The following is a 15,686-nucleotide window of genomic DNA, read 5'->3' as shown; positions in this document are numbered from 1 at the left end:
GGAAGAGGGGCTGGCAAAAGATACAGTGAAGGAGCGTTCAGAGAGGTATGATGAGAACCAGGAGAGAACGGTGTCCTTGAGGCCTATGGAGCGGAGCATAGTGAGAAGGAGCTGGTGATCCACAGTATCAAATGCAGTAGATAGATCCAGGAGAATCAGCAGAGAGCAATGACCTTGGGATTTAGTGGTTATTCGATCATTAGAGACTTTAGTGAGGGCAGTTTCAGTGGAGTGTAAAGAGCGGAAACCAGATTGTAAGGGGTCAAGAAGAGAGTTATCCGAGAGATAGCGGATTAGTTTAAATGAGGAGGGAAAGATACCTGAAGAAAGCGAGAGGTTAAATATTTTAGTCAGGTGAGTGGTGACCACTGGTGAGAGAGACTGCAGGAGAGGTGAAGGAATGGGGTCACTGTTGCAGGTTGTAGGCCGAACAGAAGCGAGGAGCTTGGAAACTTTTTCTGAAACAGGCTTAAAAATGCCTAGTGAGCTTGAGGTGTGGCAGGGAAGGGGATCCAGGCAGGGAAGGGGATCCAGGCACTGAGGAGATTGCGCTGAGATATCCTGATGGATGTGGTTGATTATTTCTAGGAAATAAGTGGCCAGATCCTCAGCGCGGAGATTGGAGATGGGGGCCTGTAGGTTTCAGGAGGGAGTTTAAGGTTTCAAAAAGTCGTTTTGGGTTGTTGGATAGTGAGGTGATGAGGGTGGTGAAGTAAGATTGTTTGACCAGAGAATAGCATAGTTACTTACCGATAACTATATTTTTCAGAGCCCATGACAGCACTACCAGAGAGAGAGGGAATCCGCCCTTCAGGGACAGGAAACCTACAGGATAAAAAGTGCGGTACCTCTCTCCTGTGTCAGTTTGGTTTACAGAGCATCAGAGGTCCTCCAGGTTAGTGACAACAGGAAAATATACAATTTTAACAAAATACTTATCAGGATTACACCGTGTCTAAATCAGAAACACACATTTCGTATAATAAGGTGCTCACTGCACACGTGATAAAAAAAGGGGGGGGAGTAAGCAGGTGCTGTCATGGGCTCTGAGAAATACAGTTATCGGTAAGTAACTATGCTTTTCTCAGTCGCCCATGACAGCACTACCAGAGAGAATTGCAGAGATTATTGCTTTAGGGAGGGACCACAGCCTGCAAGACCCTTCTTCCGAAGGTTAAGTCAGACGAAGAGGCCAGGTCTAAGCGGTAGTGCCTAAAAAAGGTTGAAGGTGATGACCAGGTGGCCGCCTTACAGAATTTGTCTATTGGTACCTCCGACCTTTCAGCCCAGGAGGTCGCCATAGCTCTTGTAGAGTGCACTTTGAGCCCCTCAGGAACTGTGTTTCCAGTGGACGAGTACGCCAAGGATATCGCATCAGTTACCCAGCGAGCTATAGTGCTTTTGGAGGCTTTGAGTCCTTTCCTAGGTCCCTGAAAACATATAAAGAGAGACCCTTCCTTCCTATACTGTCGGGAGGATTCTAAGTAATGTATTAAACACCTTCTCACATCTAATGTGTGGAACCTTTCCTCTTTCTTATTTTTAGGGTTTGGGCAGAAGGATGGAAGGATTATTTCCTGGGACCTGTGGAAATTGGAAGCAACCTTGGGTAGATAAGCGGGGTCTGTTTTTAGTATTACCCTATCATCCAGGATTTGCGTGAAGGGAGGATTCGCAGATAGAGCCTGGAGGTCACTTATTCTACGGGCAGATGTCAAAGCTGTGAGAAGGGCCGTTTTGAGAGATAAGATTTTAAGTGGTATCGAATCTATGGGCTCGAACGGAGGTTCTGTCAGAGCGGATAAGACTAAATTTAAGTCCCAGGTTGGAAGACTTGATTTTTATGGGTTTAGACCGTACCGCAGCTTTAATAAACCTTGCTACCCATGGGTTAGTGGCAATATTCTCACTGTATAATGCACCTAAAGCCGCTATTTGCACTTTTAAGGTGCTCACCGAAAGGCCCATATCCAAGCCTTTCTGTAGAAATTCTAATATTTTGACCACTGGGACCCCATCTTGTAGTTTTACCCCAGAGGTGGACAGAAACTTTTTCCAGGTCTTACCGTAGATTTTAGTTGTTACTGTTTTTCTACTTTTTAATAGCGTAGACACTAAATTATCTGAAAAGCCCCTTGCCCTTAGTAGTGACCTCAAGTTCCACGCTGTCAAGTGGAGGTTTGCTGACTGAGGGTGGAACACCGGTCCCTGTGATAAGAGGTCCGGGAGAACCCAGGGATCGGTGACCGATAGGATTCTCAGCCAGGAAAACCAGGCCCTTTTGGGCCAGAAGGGGGCTATTAGGATGAATCTCGCCCTGTACTGTTTGATTTTCCGCAGAACTGCCAGGATAAGTAAGGAAAAAGGTCTATTACAGGGACCCCTCATATTTTGGTGATCTGATCGAAGATGCTTTGGTTCAGTGCCCATTCCCCGTTTTAACCGGGTACGGCTTAAGAAGTCTGCTTTTTGGTCCTCTACCCCCTTTATATGTAGCGCAGAGAAGGATAGGAAGTTGTCTTCTGCTAAGGTGAAGATTTGGGAAGTGGCCTTCATTAGGGCTTGGGATCTGGTCCCCCCCTGATGGTTCAGGTAGACTACCACTACCTGATTGTCCGAAAAAACCCGGACATGATGCCCCTGCAGGCTGGGAAGAAAAAATGATAGAGCGTGGCTCACTGCCCAAAGTTCTTTTTGATTTGAGGATACCTCGTATTCTTGATCTGTCCAGATTACCTGAGCGATACTGTTGTCCAGGTGAGCTCCCCACCCCGTGGGACTGGCATCCATGGTAACTATCCGAGATATGTCTATTACCCACGGAACCCCCTTTGATAGGTTGTTGGAATCTAACCACCAGGCTAGGGAACGAATAGTGTTTGAACTTAGTCATGTGCCCTCCTAGGTGTCCCCCCAGTGTAACCAGATTCCTCAGAATATCCCACTGGAGGTCCCTCGTGTGAATTTGTGCCCACTGTATTGCTGGGAGACAAGCAGAAAGGGACCCCAGCAGTGACATCACCTCTCTCAGGGTCATATGAGGGTTTGAGCGAGCTCTGGCCACAAGATTTGATATTTTTTGTTTTTTTCTGGTCTGGAAGATGACATTCCTGTGTTATCGAGTCCAAAGTTAAGCTCAAAAACTCTTGAACCCTGGTCGTTTCTAGTTTTGACTTTTGGAGATTTAGGAGCCAACCTAACTCCGTTAGAGTTTTTATTACTCTGTCGCATTGTTGGCGACAGTGTTGGGCTGAGTTGCTGACAATTAGAAAGTCGTCCAGATATGGTATTATTAGAATGTCTTTCTCTTATGTGGGCCATCATTTCCACTACCAATTTGGTAAATATACGGGGTGCTACTGAAATGCCAAATGGAAGGGCCTTGTACTGGTATTCCCTTATTTCTCCTCCCTTGACTACTGCTAGTCTGAGGTATTTCTGGGAGTTTTTGTGGATGGGGACGTGATAGTGTTAGATCTCGGCGACGCGTACTGTACTATCATGAAGCAATTCGGAAACAGGTTTTTGATTGTTGATTCCATTTTGAAGGTCTGATTCTTTACATAACTGTTTAGTTTTCGTAAATTTATTATTGTGCGGAAGGAACCATCCGGTTTTGGGACCAGAAATAGTGGGGAAAAGAACCCTTTCCCTCTTTCCAGTAGGGGGAACTTCTTGGATCACGTCTTTATGAGCTTTGAGATTTCTTGTTCCAAGGCCTGTTGTTGCTGAGATGAGGGTTTTAGTGGGGTGACCACATAGTTTTGGGGAGGAAGGGAGGTAAAGTTTATTTGAAGTCCCATCTTTATCAAGTTTAAAATCCAAGTACTGGTTGAGATTTTTTCCCAGGCCGGAAGGTATTGAGATAATCTCCCTCCCACCCTGGGGAGGCGCTGAGGCACACCGGGTCCCTGAAGCCCCTACCCCAATCCGGGGAGGCAGCCAGGCTTCCCTCCGCGCACTCTGCAGCCCCATCGGACCCAGAAGTGGCAGCGTCAGACACCGCACCAGCGGTGACAGGGCCTCCCCGCCGTCATAGCTCGACTCCGGATCTTCAGGTACCGATCTTAGAGGATTCTCTGTCAGGGACAGGAAACCAAACTGACGCAGGAGAGAGGTACCGCCCTTTTTATCCTGTAAGTTTCCTATCCCTGAAGGGCAGATTCCCTCTCTCTCTGGTAGTGCTGTCATGGGCGACTGAGAAAGGACAGTTATAGGTTTTTAGCATGAACTTATAGTGGATGAAGTCTTCTGCTAAGATTTTCTCCACTGCCGCTCTGCACACCTTGAGCAACGCTGAAGAAAGCGTGTTTGCATAGTGTGCCGGGGCTGCTGTTGTCTGTGTCGGGTCTTTCTGTGTGTAGAAGGTGCTGCTTCATCCAGGGCATTCTTCAGTGTAATATTGAAGTGTGACAATGTGAAGTCTGGACAGGAGAGTGAGGAGATGGGGGCTAAAGATGTGTGGAGGTTGTCCATAAGCTGCTGGGTATTAATGGTACATGTATTCCGATAAGTGTGGTAAGTGAGGGTGTCCTGGGTGAGGAGACAATTCTTGACAGAGAAGGAAAGAAGGTTGTGGTCCGAGAGTGGAGTTAGTAAAGTCGTGCAGCGATCCGGGACGGGAGAAAACCAGGTCCAGAGTATTCCCGTCCTCATGCGTAGGAGAATTAGTAAACTGTGAGAGGCCGAATGAAGAAGTTAGAGAAAGAAGATGAGGCAGATTGGGAGAGGGGATCATTGATGGGGATGTTAAAGTCTCCCATGATGAGGGTGGGGATGTCACAGGATAGAAAGTGAGTAAGCCAGGTGGCAAAGTGGTCTAGAAACTGACGGGAGGAGCTTGGAGGGCAATAAAACAACCGCCACCCGCAAGGAGAAGGGCTTAAAGAGTCTGACAGCATGGACTTCAAAGGAAGGAAATGTAAGTGAGGGAACTGGGGGGGGGATTACCTGGAAAGCACATTGTGATGAAAGGAGTAAACCAACACCTCCACCCTGTCTGTTCTCAGGTCTGGTGGTATGTGAAAATTTCAGCCCACCAAACGAGAGCGGCAGTGGTGTCTGAATGCTGGATCCAGGTTTTTCTAATAGCCAGAAAGTTAAGGGAATTAAGAGAGGAAAAGATTGTGAATGTAAAGGTACCTTCACACTCAGCGACGCTGCAGCGATACCGACAATGATGTCGATCGCTGCAGCGTCGCTGGAGAGCTGTCACACAGACAGCTCTCCAGCAACCAACGATCCCGAGGTCCCCGGGTAACCATCGGGTTACTAAGCGCAGGGCCGCGCTTAGTAACCCGATGTTTACCCTGGTTACCAGCGTAAAAGTAAAAAAAAAAAACAAACACTACATACAGGTCCTTCTCAAAAAATTAGCATATAGTGTTAAATTTCATTATTTACCATAATGTAATGATTACAATTAAACTTTCATATATTATAGATTCATTATCCACCAACTGAAATTTGTCACGTCTTTTATTGTTTTAATACTGATGATTTTGGCATACAACTCCTGATAACCCAAAAAACCTGTCTCAATAAATTAGCATATCAAGAAAAGGTTCTCTAAACGACCTATTACCCTAATCTTCTGAATCAACTAATTAACTCTAAACACATGCAAAAGATACCTGAGGCTTTTATAAACTCCCTGCCTGGTTCATTACTCAAAACCCCCATCATGGGTAAGACTAGCGACCTGACAGATGTCAAGAAGGCCATCATTGACACCCTCAAGCAAGAGGGTAAGACCCAGAAAGAAATTTCTCAACAAATAGGCTGTTCCCAGAGTGCTGTATCAAGGCACCTCAATGGTAAGTCTGTTGGAAGGAAACAATGTGGCAGAAAACGCTGTACAACGAGAAGAGGAGACTGGACCCTGAGGAAGATTGTGGAGAAGGACCGATTCCAGACCTTGGGGAACCTGAGGAAGCAGTGGACTGAGTCTGGTGTGGAAACATCCAGAGCCACCGTGCACAGGCGTGTGCAGGAAATGGGCTACAGGTGCCGAAATGGGCTACAGAGAAGCAGCACTGGACTGTTGCTAAGTGGTCCCAAGTACTTTTTTCTGATGAAAGCAAATTTTGCATGTCATTCGGAAATCAAGGTGCCAGAGTCTGGAGGAAGACTGGGGAGAAGGAAATGCCAAAATGCCTGAAGTCCAGTGTCAAGTACCCACAGTCAGTGATGGTGTGGGGTGCCATGTCAGCTGCTGGTGTTGGTCCACTGTGTTTCATCAAGGGCAGGGTCAATGCAGCTAGCTATCAGGAGATTTTGGAGCACTTCATGCTTCCATCGGCTGAAATGCTTTATGGAGATGAAGATTTCATTTTTCAGCACGACCTGGCACCTGCTCACAGTGCCAAAACCACTGGTAAATGGTTTACTGACCATGGTATTACTGTGCTCAATTGGCCTGCCAACTCTCCTGACCTGAACCCCATAGAGAATCTGTGGGATATTGTGAAGAGAAAGTTGAGAGACGCAAGACCCAACACTCTGGATGAGCTTAAGGCCGCTATTGAAGCATCCTGGGCCTCCATAACATCTCAGCAGTGTCACAGGCTGATTGCCTCCATGCCACGCCGCATTGAAGCAGTCATTTCTGCCAAAGGATTCCCGACCAAGTATTGAGTGCATAACTGAACATTATTATTTGATGGTTTTTTTGTTTGTTATTAAAAACCACTTTTATTTGATTGATGGGTGAAATATGCTAATTTATTGAGACAGTTTTTTTGGGTTATCAGGCGTTGTATGCCAAAATCATCAGTATTAAAACAATAAAAGACATGACAAATTTCAGTTGGTGGATAATGAATCTATAATATATGAAAGTTTAATTGTAATCATTACATTATGGTAAATAATGAAATTTAACACTATATGCTAATTTTTTGAGAAGGACCTGTACTTACCTACCGCTGTCTGTCCCCGGCGCTCAGCTTCTCTGCACTCCTCCTGCACCGACTGAGCACAGCGGCAGGAAAGCAGAGCGGTGACGTCACCGCTCTGCTTTCCGGCTGACAGACGCTCACAGCCAGTGCAGGAGGAGTGCAGAGAAGCTGAGCGCTGGGGACAGACAGCGGTAGGTAAGTATGTAGTGTTTGTTTTTTTTTTTTTTTACTTTTACGCTGGTAACCAGGGTAAACATCGGGTTACTAAGCGCGGCCCTGCGCTTAGTAACCCGATGTTTACCCTGGTTACCAGTGAAGACATCGCTGGATCGGTGTCACACGCCGATCCAGCGATGTCTGCAGGGAGTCCAGTGACGAAATAAAGTTCTGGACTTTCCTCAGCGACCAACGATCTCCCAGCAGGGGCCTGATAGTTGGTCGCTGTCACACAGAACGATTTCCTTAACGATATTGTTGCTACGTCACAAAAAGCAACGATATCGTTATGTGTGAAGGTACCTTTAGTTTGTTACACACAGACCGTGCATTTCCAGTGGAAAGCAATAGAAGGCATGCACTGAATGTTAATAAGATTATCAGGGTTTCTATATGTAGCTGGAGGAGAGTAATGTATGCTGGTGGAGGGAGGTCACCTGCAACTAGTGGGAGAAAAAAAAACAGAAAGAGCAGATGGTGGGATGATTTGTATGAACGTTTTGAGTGCTGCATGGAGGTAGTGGCTGGTTTGGAGTGGGTAAGAAATGTCAGTAGAGCCTCAATTATACATGGGAGAGGGGAGGGGTGGCTATAGAGAGTGTCCAGAATGTGTTAAAGGGCAGGCAAGTTGTGAGAAAGCAGAAGTAAAAACAAATAAGAAGCAGATTGATATGATCAGTGCATAATGTATTATGACTGACCAAGAAGCATGATTGTTTGCTGATTTGGACCAAGTTTTTCAATCAACCAATTAGCATAAGGACCAGAGCAGGCATTACAATGCAGGGTAACCAACCCAACATTCATTATGTAGATCCCTCTCGGATGTGTCACAGAACCATTTTCAAGGGCTGAAATAAAACTTACGCCAGGGTCAGAGTCATCTCACAGGGGCAAGTTCCGGCCCAATGATCTCCTGCTCCAAAGCTGCTGCCTCATGTGCCTATGAGGAGGCTAGAAGTTCAGGTCAGGAGGCTAGTGAGGAGAGCACATGCTCAGCTGTTACCCAAGCATCTTGGCCATGCTTGGACAGTAGTATGCTAGAGTTCCTGCGGCTGCATTGCTCACGGCAGTTAGACAGCCGCAACACATGCAGGGGTTGCCATCTACCACCTCAAAAAAAAATGCAGCTGCAGGGACTCTAGCATCATGGAGCACACCCCAGATATTGTGATAACACGTTATTAGAGCATGTTCACTCATTGCAGGAGACCATAGGTCAGTCCAGCAGTGTGATCCATATAAACCTCTTTACACAACTCCCTAAAAACCATCCCGACTACTGACCTCCCATATCGGTTCTCCTAAGACTTGCATGATCTTGGCTGCAGGGCTGATGTAGAACAACAATCAGCTGCTTCTCACTTCCAGACATCAGAGGCTCTCTGAAGGAAGTTCTAGCACAACTACTCAAAAGCTGCCATGTTCTACAACATGAGCCCTACTGTTAATGTCCCATGAGCCTCAGACCTGGTGTTGGTGCAGGAGGTATTCACAGACTATAGCATTTGTGGTGTTGCCCTAGGAGTAGACAACCCTTTAAGGCCCCATTCATTCAAGCTGTAATATGGCTGAATTTTAGCACCTGACTGCAGGTCTGCCGTGAACAGCCTCATAGGGACTTTACTCCTCCATGGTCTACAAGCACTGTGTGATCTCAAACTTTCATTCCAACAAGGACCACTATACATACAGAGGAACCCACCAAAGACATCTGCAAGGAGTTTGTATGTTCTCTCCGTGTTTGTGTGCGTTTCCTCCGGGTTATGAGGTTTCCTCCCAAACTCCAAAGACATACTGATCATCAGTTATACCCATTGGGAAGGGCCCATTTTGTCCTCCCTGTAACCCAGCCTTGTGTGGTCCACAGCCATTCCTTCACATGTCAATCCCGCGCTTCAGCCAGCAGAGCTCATCACCAATAATAAAATGCAGACAGTCTCAATACTGTACTTAGAACTTTATTGATGCAAGATCTGAAAAGACCCATGACCAATTAAAAGTGCAGCCCCCTATGCAGCGTGCAGTGCCCTCCAGTGATCCAGGGGACCTCGGTTAGGGATGTACTTCACGCCGCAGCCATCAGGTATGAGACGCTTCTCAGCGACCATTTCCTCAAAGTTCTCTGTGTTGAACTTTGTGAAGCCCCACTTCTTGGAAATGTGGATCTGAAGAAAGATAGATATAAAGGATCAGACCAGTGTTGCGCACAGCACTGTTGGGCGTACACGTGCAGAGACCACCATGTTACCTTCTGACGTCCAGGGAACTTGAACTTGGCCCTGCGCAGAGCTTCCACCACATGCTCCTTGTTTGAGGTCTTGGTGCGGATGGACATGATCACCTGTCCAATGTGGACTCTGGCCACTGTGCCCTGAGGTTTCCCAAAGGCACCACGCATACCAGTCTGGAGCCTGTGAGAAGAACCACCCGTTAGATGCCATACGGCATATATGCCAGGCTGTCTCCACAGCCCCTTCATGCACCATGCATGGTGCGCACACGCAGCCGGGAGGTCTCTGTATGCAGCCATTGCAGGCCTTGCTCTGATGGCAGCAGGAGCTGGTCGGCTAGATTCACTGCCATCTGCAGACAACAACAATACCTGTCAGCTCCGGCGCAGGATAACATTTTGTTGATGCGGATGACGTGGAATGGGTGGAGACGCACTCTGATGTGGAAACCGTCCTTGCCACAGCTCTTCACCATGTACTTGTTGGCACAGATACGGGCAGCCTCAAGAGCTAAGGAGAAAACCAGCACATTGTTTATTAAGTCAAATGCTAATGTGTCTCCTGCCATCCACATCATGAGGCACCGATAGGTGTGTGGACAGGAATCTGGCCAGCGCATGGCGACACCACAGATGTGGATGAAAGCAGCACGAGAGCACCCTTTATGCACCAACTCAGTGTGGATGTCTCCAAGGTCCCTTAGAGCACTTTGTATGACAGACAAAGCACATACACAACCAAGGATGTTACTGTATGCAGCCATTGCACACCAGCTCACGATGGCAGCATGAGCTGGTCGGCTTAATTAGCTGCAAACCTCATGTTCAGTGCCAGATCACATCGCAAGGGTACAAATTCTGCACAACAGTTAGGTGATAAAAAGTTATGATCCGGCAAGATTATCCATGTAAGACACACCCTATAGGACAGCCTGGTATGGCCCCCAGACATGGAGACCACCAGCCTGTGGCAAATTTAGAGTCCTTTCATGACACTGCAGTTGCAGGTTGTCATGGTGTGGTGGGCCACGTCAGGAGCTCAGTCACAGAATGATGGCACATCGCTAACACATGCAGACTATGACATGCGTTAGCAATGAGCTACATAATGGCAGTCAATGGGTGCGCTAACGCATCCGTTACATAGCATTAGGGCCGCAATGTAACAGATGCCGTCAGCGCATTGCCATTAACGCAATATGAACCTGGCCTTAATGATATGCTAGTGCTCTGGGGTGGTCCTTTGTGTGGGGTGGGGGTCAGGGATTCATAATGCAGACTGCTGACAGGTCACTGATCCCTCACTGACCTCGCCTAGTTTACATACTGAATATTATATATACACACACATTGAAAAAACCCTTCTGCATGCACGTACCGGTCGTGGAGCCTGCACTGCAGCATAATCGCATATTTAGTGTCCTAGTAATTACTGTTCTTTATTTTACTAACCTAGTACAAAAAAAAAAAACAAAAAAAAACCACCAATTTAAAAATGGCATCCGCTGCGCCTGTGCAGTACCAGCTATTGGAATGTGCAGAAATCCAAGAGCTGCTATTGTGCAGAAATCTTGCTGGAGAAGAACAATGTCCTCCTATCCCGCATTTATCCTCTATTCCCTCCAGCAATCTCAGAGATGCTACTGCGCAGACGGCGCCATCTTGGAAGAGGACATTTTCTTCTCTTCAGTATTGTAGGTATTCATTATCTAAACTAGGGGGCAGATCAGTGACCTGTCAGCAGTCTGCATTATGAATACATAGTCAGACCCCCACAGGCCGCCCGAAACACAAGCATATCATTAACTAAAAATAAAAAGATTTAACCACAAGTCGGATTTCATTAACCAAGGTATCATTTTAATCAGTATAACGGCGCTGACCTGACACTGTAGGTTACAATGCACGATCCTGCTGACAGGTTCCCTTTAAGGACAGATTAAGGCTTGCACTATGAGGCCATATTCCCAAAACACCACCCTCCATCCCCTGCAGCTCTCCACACCAAAATAAGCAATCGCAATCTGCCTGGATTGTGTTTTTTGCTACAGATTGGAAGCATAATTCTATGCATTTTAGTGCAGAAACTTTGATTCTGCCCTTTTCCAAGTCCCCGCAATAAAACTGGGCAGAGGTGGGATAACGCAGTTCACCGGCATCTTTAAATGCTCAGTAGGCACAAACTACATCTCATCCACCCTGAATAGTTATCTACTCCATCCTCTCCAGAACAGAAATGATGTGGCCTTTTGGGGTTCAGTTTACAAACTGTTCAGTGATTCAGTTATGAAAATACAATTCCCATTTTCTGCAGAAGCCATAATGCTGGCGGTTGTGATCATTCTGGAAGCTGAACAGCAGACTGCTGCCGATTCTATAGCCCTCGTTCACGCGTCCACGTACCTTCAGATGACAGCTGCTCGTACTCATCGGAGACCATGTGACCACATAGTGGGAACTCGTCCACCTTGGCCTTCTTACGACCCAAGTCGAATATCCTGATTTTAGGATCTAGAAGGAATAATATGGAGACATCGGAGATAAGAGACCACAAATGGTGGGATCGCTGCAACTTACGCCATAATACTTGTTAGCATAGATACAGCCAGACCCTTCACGTCACATAGCATTATGGATGTCACCAAGGTCCCTTAGAGCACTTTGTACCAGAGACAAAGCACATACACAACCAAGGCCGTTCCTGTATGCAGCCATTGCACACCAGCTCACGATCAGGGCATGAGATGGTCGGCTTAATTAGCTGCAAATATCAGATTCTCTGCTGCCGTATGGAAAACAGACCTAAACTCACGTAGACGCTACAGTCTCCCAATTGCCGTGGCCCTACACAACACTGGACGGACAACGCAGAGCAAGAGAACAATCTGGTAGAACATTGTGCCCAAGCACGACTCCTGTCGCTGCCATGCTCCACCGTCAGGTAGACTGGTGTGCCCTCAATAATACAGACATCTTACACCATTTCAACACTCACCTGGGACACCCCGACAGAAGCGGGATTTGGGGTAGGGCTTGTTTTTGCAGTATCTGTAACTAAACACAGACAGTCATGTTATCAGAAGAATTAAGACCCGATATACAAACCCTCAAGATTATAATTTCCAAGGAAAAGTGTAGACTGGTCAGAATAGCTTCGTATTAGGATTCTACTCAAGCAAAACATGGGCGACCAAAAAGGAAATAAAAGCAGCCAACCCCTTTAAGGCTACTCATGTTCACCTTTCCTCAATGAGGACACCCCCCCATATCTGCAGACGGAACTATATTTGGAGACCACCACAACTGCACCAATTGCTGCAAGAACAGCTGCCACCAAGTCAAAGGGCAACTAGAGATGAACTCACATCTTAATAATCCACCAGGAAGCATGCGGGCTCAGCTCCTGAGCCTACACCAAACAGGCAGCAGACACTGGATGTACTGGTCTGCCCAGGGTCAGTAAGGGGGCTAAAGATGCTGGCTGGAGCCGGCCACATTTGCAGAGGAAGTGACCGAGACCCTTGACGTTACAGCCTTCCATGTGTGATGTTAGGGGCTTGTACAGTCATCGGACCTGCTGACTTCTGATGCGGACCATTGGTGGGGCTCTCCAGTCTGAGTAAAAACATCACCGGGGCACTGATGAAGTAGAAATCGTGGTTTCAATTTTAAGTTTTTGGCGTGGGATACAGCACCCTGGACACCGGGCGGTCTGTGCTTTAGATAGTCAGCAAAAACGCCCAAGAAGGATTTAAAGTGTCTTTAGTTTTGGATGGAAAGAACGGACGATTTAAAAGATTTGACATTAAAGCCCCTCCACCTGAGCGGTTGTATTAGGCTTGGTTCACACTGCGTTGTGTGAACCCGTTTAACGGACTACATTACATCGCGGCGTAACGTAGTCTGTTAACGCCGCCATTATTTGCAATGGCAAACTCATCTCTAGCGCACGCCCACAATGGGCGTGCGCTAGCGATGTGTCGTCATTGAGCGATGGACCCAAGACGTGGCCTGCAGCGTTTCTGGGTCCGTCACTGCTAACGGAGATGGAGCTAGCAGATGCTCCATCTGCGCTAGCGCAGTACCATAGTCGGCACTTGCGTTCGTTCAACAAATCGGTTAAACGGACTGCACAACGCAAGTGTGACCCCAGCCTTATACAGTCCATTGTACATAGTCTGTAGAGTCCAGGCTTCATGTGAGTAGAGAACAGGTGACCCTCATCTGTCAGGGTAACCCATCCGCACCCCACAATCTAGTGACGGGGTACCAATGCCACCCCCACGCCTCTTGCAGACATTTAAATGGTTAAACCAAGAATGATCAGGCCTCTGCTGTGTAACAGGACTTGTGACCAAAATTTACAGTTACAAGTCATTGAGGGGTTAATATATAGAGAACAGGCGCAGCAGAAATGCATCATGGGAAATGTAGTTTTATTTCCATGCTAAAACTACAGGAAAGCCACCAAGTCAGTATCTGGACACATTGCTTCATCGATATTGGTAATTTTCCATCTATTACTCTACAAAGTGGCCAAAACTACAACTCCCAGCAAGTCCTGCCAGCCCCGAAGCATAACGTCACTAATAGGACACAGCAGTAATCTGCCCTTTCCCCACAGGATTATACGAGTCACACGCGTGACCAGGCCTGAGCCCGGCACATGGCGGCGCCCCCGCCTATCACTCACCAGCGGGCGGGTCTGCGGCCCATGATGGCGCCTTGTACCTAAAGGAGACAGAAAGAAAGACGAGCGGTGAGCGAAAAGCGCGGAAACCCCGCACCGCCAGGACAAGAGCGGCCGCACCACCTCACTCACCTCGCCGAAGCCAAAGAGGAAGCCGCTGCGCCTGCGCACTCACTTATATATGCGCCCCGCCTCCAACATGACGTACGAGACGTCCTCCAAAGACGTTCAGAACGTCGACGCTCTAGTGTTTGACGTACAGCAGCGGCCATCTTACCGGAGACCAAACCTCATTGACTTAGCATGTGAGGTCTATGTCACCCAAGAAAGGGACAGTCACGGCCAGCACTAGGTCTGTAAACTCACCCTGTCATCATGAGGTAACATTTCTTTCTTTCGACGTCTACAGTGTGTGAGTCAGTGTGTTATGTATATGTATATCTTCCGCTTCTCAGGCCTGTCAGAATGTCTCCCCTGTGAAAATAGGAAACATTGAAATAATAAAATTATGAAAATGTCACAATAAAGAGTGTTAGGTGCCTTATCCATTCTGTGCTCAAAGCGGATGTGCGGGAATAGAAAAAAAGGGGACGCTGGTGTGTGCCAAGTGTGAGGCTACCTGTCATGTCCTAAAACTGTGAGTGGCACTGTTTCTGTAAGAAAAGAGTGTCTACGTGACTAAAGATTATGCATGAAATAGAATGCCACTGAGTGCTGCACAATGACAGCTAGAGTGCCCGTATATCATAACTAATATCATAACTAGAGTGCCCATATATCCTATCTAGAGTGCCCTTATATCCTATCTAGAGTGTCCATATATCTAGAGTGCCCATATACTCTGTACTCCTCCTTCTAGACCTGTCCACTGCTTTCGACACAGTTGACCACTGCCTCCTACTACAGATCCTCTCCTCCTTTGGCATCAAAGACCTCGCCCTATCCTGGATCGCCTCGTACCTTTCCAACCGCACATTCAGCGTTTCCCACTCCCATACTACCTCCTCATCCCACCCTCTCTCTGTTGGAGTCCCCCAAGGCTCTGTTCTAGGACCCCTACTCTTCTCAATCTATACACTTGGCTTGGGACAACTCATAAAGTCCCATGGATTCCAGTACCACCTCTATGCTGACGACACTCAGATCTACCTCTCTGGCCCAGACGTCACCGCTCTGCTGTCCAGAATCCCAGAGTGTCTATCGGCCATATCCTCTTTCTTCTCCTCTCGCTTCCTCAAACTCAATGTGGACAAATCTGAACTCATTATCTTTCCTCCATCCCACAAATCTTCCTTACTTGACCTGTCTATCGCAGTCAATGACATCATGCTTTCCCCTGTACCCGAAGTCCGCTGCCTCGGAGTAACCTTCGACTCTGCCCTGTCCTTCAAACCACACATCCAAGCTCTTTCCACCTCCTGTCGCCTCCAGCTCAAAAATATCTCCAGGATCCGTCCTTTCCTCAACCCCCAATCTACTAAAATGCTTGTGCACGCCCTCATCATTTCCCGCCTTGACTACTGCAACATCCTTTTCTGTGGCTTCCCTGCTAACACCCTTGCACCTCTCCAGTCCATCCTTAACTCTGCTGCCCGACTAATCCATCTCTCTCCTCGCTACTCCTCCGCTTCCCCCCTCTGCAAATCTC

General features: G+C 47.4%; 1 protein-coding gene and 3 non-coding genes across 4 annotated transcripts; all 4 read right to left on the bottom strand.

The window, feature by feature from the left end:
• Positions 1–9,060: 9,060 nt before the first annotated feature.
• RPL10 (ribosomal protein L10) lies at positions 9,061–14,189 on the bottom strand. Its single transcript, XM_069747918.1, has 7 exons — positions 14,171–14,189; positions 14,042–14,079; positions 12,344–12,402; positions 11,752–11,859; positions 9,721–9,859; positions 9,367–9,529; positions 9,061–9,283 (listed from the first exon to the last, which is right to left on the bottom strand). Exons 2-7 carry the CDS (start codon positions 14,062–14,064, stop codon positions 9,128–9,130), a joined length of 648 nt encoding a protein of 215 aa, XP_069604019.1. The 5' UTR covers positions 14,065–14,079; positions 14,171–14,189; the 3' UTR covers positions 9,061–9,127.
• On the bottom strand, positions 9,575–9,700 carry LOC138668323 (small nucleolar RNA SNORA70). Its single transcript, XR_011319149.1, has one exon. It is a non-coding gene; the product is annotated as a small nucleolar RNA SNORA70 (small nucleolar RNA).
• On the bottom strand, positions 10,031–10,164 carry LOC138668320 (small nucleolar RNA SNORA70). Its single transcript, XR_011319146.1, has one exon. It is a non-coding gene; the product is annotated as a small nucleolar RNA SNORA70 (small nucleolar RNA).
• Positions 11,982–12,115, bottom strand: LOC138668322 (small nucleolar RNA SNORA70). Its single transcript, XR_011319148.1, has one exon. It is a non-coding gene; the product is annotated as a small nucleolar RNA SNORA70 (small nucleolar RNA).
• Positions 14,190–15,686: the final 1,497 nt, after the last annotated feature.

This window comes from Ranitomeya imitator, chromosome 2 (assembly GCF_032444005.1).
Source record: "Ranitomeya imitator isolate aRanImi1 chromosome 2, aRanImi1.pri, whole genome shotgun sequence".
Taxonomy (NCBI): Eukaryota; Metazoa; Chordata; class Amphibia; order Anura; family Dendrobatidae; genus Ranitomeya; species Ranitomeya imitator.
This window is presented reverse-complemented; position numbering and strand designations above follow the sequence as displayed.